This window comes from Rutidosis leptorrhynchoides, chromosome 5, assembly GCF_046630445.1.
Source record: "Rutidosis leptorrhynchoides isolate AG116_Rl617_1_P2 chromosome 5, CSIRO_AGI_Rlap_v1, whole genome shotgun sequence".
Classification (NCBI taxonomy): Eukaryota; Viridiplantae; Streptophyta; class Magnoliopsida; order Asterales; family Asteraceae; genus Rutidosis; species Rutidosis leptorrhynchoides.
This window is the reverse complement of record NC_092337.1, coordinates 410,790,196-410,794,831: the sequence shown is the minus strand read 5'-3', so window position 1 is coordinate 410,794,831 and position 4,636 is coordinate 410,790,196. Positions and strand designations below refer to the sequence as shown.

The 4,636-nt window shown below is 33.5% G+C and overlaps 1 protein-coding gene across 1 annotated transcript; it reads left to right on the top strand.

Moving 5' to 3' along the window:
* The first annotated feature begins 267 nt into the window (after positions 1-267).
* Positions 268-4,390, top strand: LOC139847341 (trihelix transcription factor GT-4-like). Its single transcript, XM_071837008.1, has 5 exons — positions 268-939; positions 2,060-2,098; positions 3,009-3,140; positions 3,229-3,453; positions 4,078-4,390. The coding sequence occupies exons 1-5, from the start codon at positions 414-416 to the stop codon at positions 4,278-4,280; spliced, it is 1,125 nt and encodes a 374-aa protein (XP_071693109.1). The 5' UTR covers positions 268-413; the 3' UTR covers positions 4,281-4,390.
* Positions 4,391-4,636: the final 246 nt, after the last annotated feature.

Here is a 4,636-nt window from a genome sequence, read left to right as displayed (position 1 = left end):
CGTAGCCTAAGTTAATTTTTAAGCTCTAGCGTTAATACTACTTTAAATACACACTAGTCTTCGTAAAAAACTTATCATTTTGGGAGAATGTCATATTTTTCCCTTTATCATATTACAAACATTTTTTTTTATTAAATATTAATGAATTATTTCTTATTAATATTTATATTGTGTAGAAACTTTGAAATGTTAGTTATCTTTGTCTTCTAAAAAGTTCTTATTAGTAATCATAAAGTTATCAAAAAATCAATCAAATCAAAATAATAATAAAAAAGAGATAAACCTATGTAGACAAACAAACCATTTTTCATATTCAATTTCCTTTTTCCTAGTAACAAAAAGGTTATTCTAATCTTGATCATACTCATAAACCCTTGAAATCTCCCCAATTCAAATCAAACTTTACTTCCAAAATGTTTTCACCTGCAAAACCTCAACAACATCAACAACAAGCTATCAATTTCTACCCATCACCACCACCACCACCACCACAAACCACCATGATGATGGACCCCCAAATCATGATTGACACCACCACCACTACCAGTAGCGAAGAAAACACCACCACCACCAAATCCACCGCAGCACCACCGGTGAAAAAACGAGCAGAAACATGGATTAAAGAAGAAACCCGAACCCTAATCAACCTCCGTCATGAAATCGATTCACTTTTCAACACTTCAAAGTCTAACAAACATTTATGGGAACAAATTTCATTAAAGATGAAAGAAAAAGGGTTTGATAGATCACCCACTATGTGTACAGACAAATGGAGGAATTTATTAAAAGAATTCAAGAAAGCTAAAGAGTCCAATATTCGTAATGGCTATAATTCAGCTAATAATAGTAAGATGCAGTTTTATAAAGAGGTTGAACAAGTTATTAGGGATAGAAATAAGACCTCAAAGATTGATTCTTTTATGCAGTTTTCTGATAAAGGTACAAACTTTCTTCATTTTTTTAAGTCTCTTTTTGATTAAACTTATTGTTTTGTGATTATTGTGAAATTGGGAAGCTTTTTCACTGTTAGGTGATTACTTAGATTAAAGTTGTAGGATAATCAAGTAATTCCATAAATGTACAAGTAATATGATATATATTTCCATAAAGGTACAAACTTTACATTAATTCATGTCTCTGTTTGGTAAAATTATATGTTTTGTGATTGTTGTGAAGTTATGAAACACTGTTGGTATTAAATGATACTTTGATTGAAGTGGTAGGATAGTTGGGTGATTTCACATTCATGGTCAATTTAGGATTCTGAAATATTGGAGCGGTAACCGTGTGGAATGTCACCTTTGTAGGGTCATGCGTGGAATTTTTTTTTTCCCTTGATAGAGTAATTAGTTTGGTTGAAATTTCTTAATTACATGGACTTTTCTGTTTGTTTTATTAATTGTTATTAATAGGAGTATTAGAAAAACTAGAAGGTTGGATCAAACGGATGAATAATTAGTTGTTAGGTTATTGTGCATTTATCATTATTATGATCCTCTAAAATTGGACTTATAGCTATGTGGACTCTATATATTTTGTCTAAAAGTTGTGGTTACTTAATTTGTTTATTTGAAGATAGTAATGTGTGAGGTCTTGGTTAAGATTTGTAGGTTATAATTGTATGCATGATTCTATTGATAATCCATCTTGTTTGAGGATTAGAGATATCAATCTGTTATCTTTGTTTTGTGATTTATTTGAATTTGTAAGTTCATCTTAGTTGACATTTTGTTGCGAATCAACCGTTGTTCTTGCATAAATGTCGGAGAGAAAGCAGGGTTTGCAAGAATGGACTATTTTAGAAAACTCGTAAATATAAGAAATGCGAATCTAAACGTCATTCTTGTCACCCTTTTGTGTAACATTTTTTTTTATTGGAATTGATTGTTTTGCATTTTTGAAGATCCATATGTTCAAATCCGAACTTTATTATCCAAAAATTTCTGTAGCCTTGTTATTCTAATTCTCGTCTGCAAATAGGGAAACTACTAACTCTGTGTTGCGTAACCAAACGTATTATATTTGATTAACCGTTTTGCTACTTCTTTCTTTTATGCAGGTGTAGAGGACACCAGCATTGCATTTGCACCTGTAGAAGGTGAGATAACTTTTAAGCTGTTGTAAGAAAAATTATATATCTGAGTGGTTATATATATATAACCATCTCCATTTAGCTGAGTGGTTACCGCTCTTTTTGGGTGTCCGTGAGGTCTCGAGTTCGAGTCTCACCTGGGGATTTCATAATGTAATTTGCTTTGCAGTTGGTTATGGAGTCCTCTGGAGGCATCGCTGTCTCAGCCTGTCCTATGACAGTTGTTCAGGGGGTGCTTCACAAGGGTGACTACACGCTGAGCTGTCGTATGCAATTGTTCGGTGGAACATTCTTGACACGTGAAACATATATGATCGGGTGGTGGGAACTCCTTTGGTGGTCCCCGTCAGGGACTCCAATCCCGACGTTCAAAAAAAAAAAAAAAAAAAAAAAATTATACTCCGTATATCACATATCATATTTTATGATGTATTATATCACTTTTTATCTTGCTAAACCCTGTGTAGATTGTCAGTTATTGTGCATATTTGTTTTAAACCATATAATGTTTTAGAATAGTAAATATTAGATGTCACATTATGGGCGGGTTGCTAAATGGGTAGAATGGTCAAAAACTCGATATGGGTCATTTTCTAGCAAGGGTTGGAACGCGCCAGGTTGGGTTGATCTGCAAATACTGTTTTGTCTATCTATAGCTACATTTAATGCATCTTTATTAAAAAAATCTAAATCTGAATTTTGTCAATAATCAAAATTAATTTATTGCCTAATACTTCCATAAACATTCTACCTTATAGGGACATGTATATTTTGATTAAGTTACCAAATTAGATTGAATACACAATTTAAAAAAATTTCAACAACCACACATTAAGCATAGATGTTGACCTAATTAGTTAGAGATATGTAACCTAATTTAACAATATTAAAAAACCAATTTTCTTTGATGTCACAGGTAGTGCTAGAGGTTCCCTTAATCTTGAAAGACAGTTGGATCAAGAGGGACATCCTCTTGCCATAGCTGCCGCCGATACAATGGCGGCAAATGGTGTTTCGCCATGGAATTGGCGGGAGACTCCTGCAAATGGTTGGTCTTGTTATAAAGTTTGTAATTTTATCATATTCCTTTTTTACCCTTAAAGATTTTGTGAGCTATAAATATGTTTTTGATGCAGGTGATCAGAATAACAGTTATGGTGGTAGGGTTATTTCGGTCAAGTTGGGGGATTACACACGACGGATTGGTATTGATGGTTCACCTGATGCCATAAAGGAAACCATCAAGTCGGCTTTTAGGCTGAGGACACATCGAGCGTTTTGGTTGGAAGATGTTGATAACATTGTGCGAACGATTGATAGGGATATGCCTTTAGGAAACTATACTCTTCATGTTGATGAAGGTAACTGTCATTTTCTAGAAATTTGCAATGCTTGTGACTTGGTTTAGATAATATAGGTGGCAATATGGGCGGGTCAAGCGCGGTTCAAACTGGGTAATTTTTAAAACCAGGTTAAATTGGTGGGACTGACAAGCAACACATTGTATCCATTATTAATTTTTATAATAATAAATAAATACTAATACTTATTTCTTTAAATATGACTGAAACCATGTAATTGCAATATTAAATTTGGCGTTTCAGTGTATCAATTTTGACGCTTGTATTTATTAATATTACATGTTGGGCTACAGGCGCCGTGTGACAATCTCTATTTAGTTATTTTTTCATTTGACCTGTTATAGATGATGCATAATAACAAAGTGACCCACTTATTTATGACAGTATTATAAAAAAAAAAAATCATTCTAAAATTCATTTAATGTTGTATTATAGTAAAATACATTTTTCCGTCCCAATGTTTCTCACTTTTGCAGTTTTCATCCTTCACGAATTATAACTCTGCAGCCTTTCTCCCTATTTCCCCTACTTCATAAGGGCATTTTGGTCATTTTCGTTGACGGAACGACAAATGTGGGAAAAATAGTTAATTAGTGAATTTACTTCTTATTGTTCTACTTTCAGGCCTATTAATCAAGGTGTGCTTGTTTGAGGAGTCGGATCACGTACCAGTACACACCGAAGACAAGATATTTTACACAGAAGACGATTTTCGCGACTATTTGTCTCGTCGAGGCTGGATTTGTTTGAGAGAATACAACGGTTATAGAAATGTAGATGTTATGGATGAACTTTGCCCTGGTGCTATTTACCGTGGAATTAGTTAATTCTGAATCCTTCTTTTTAGTGGTGGTGTAAATATTCGTGTTGAGATGGTGTCACTTAAAATAAATGATTATGGATAACGCTGCCTATGTAATGTGCATATTTTCTTGAATATTACTGTAAGAAGTATGCTATAGATGTTGATCTCCAGTTCGCAGTTGAAATTCATGGATTCTCATGTTATTCAATTTAAAGGTAACCTATGTTTTGCGGATGTATGCTTGTTAGCAAATGGACGTTTTTTCGAAGAATGATGCAGTTGATATGATTGCAGTTTGGATGTGATGATAAAGATATTTGTGGAGTTGAAATATATACCTCCTTGACATTACAAGAGGCCATACAGGATGATAATAGC

Bases quoted from the DNA above. Each gene is read 5' to 3' on its own strand.
- LOC139847341 (XM_071837008.1), top strand. From the start codon at position 414: ATGTTTTCACCTGCAAAACCTCAACAACATCAACAACAAGCTATCAAT. The intron at 2,099-3,008 runs GTGAGATAACTT...TTGATGTCACAG, and splicing joins TGCATTTGCACCTGTAGAAG to GTAGTGCTAGAGGTTCCCTT. The intron at 3,454-4,077 runs GTAACTGTCATT...TTCTACTTTCAG, and splicing joins TACTCTTCATGTTGATGAAG to GCCTATTAATCAAGGTGTGC.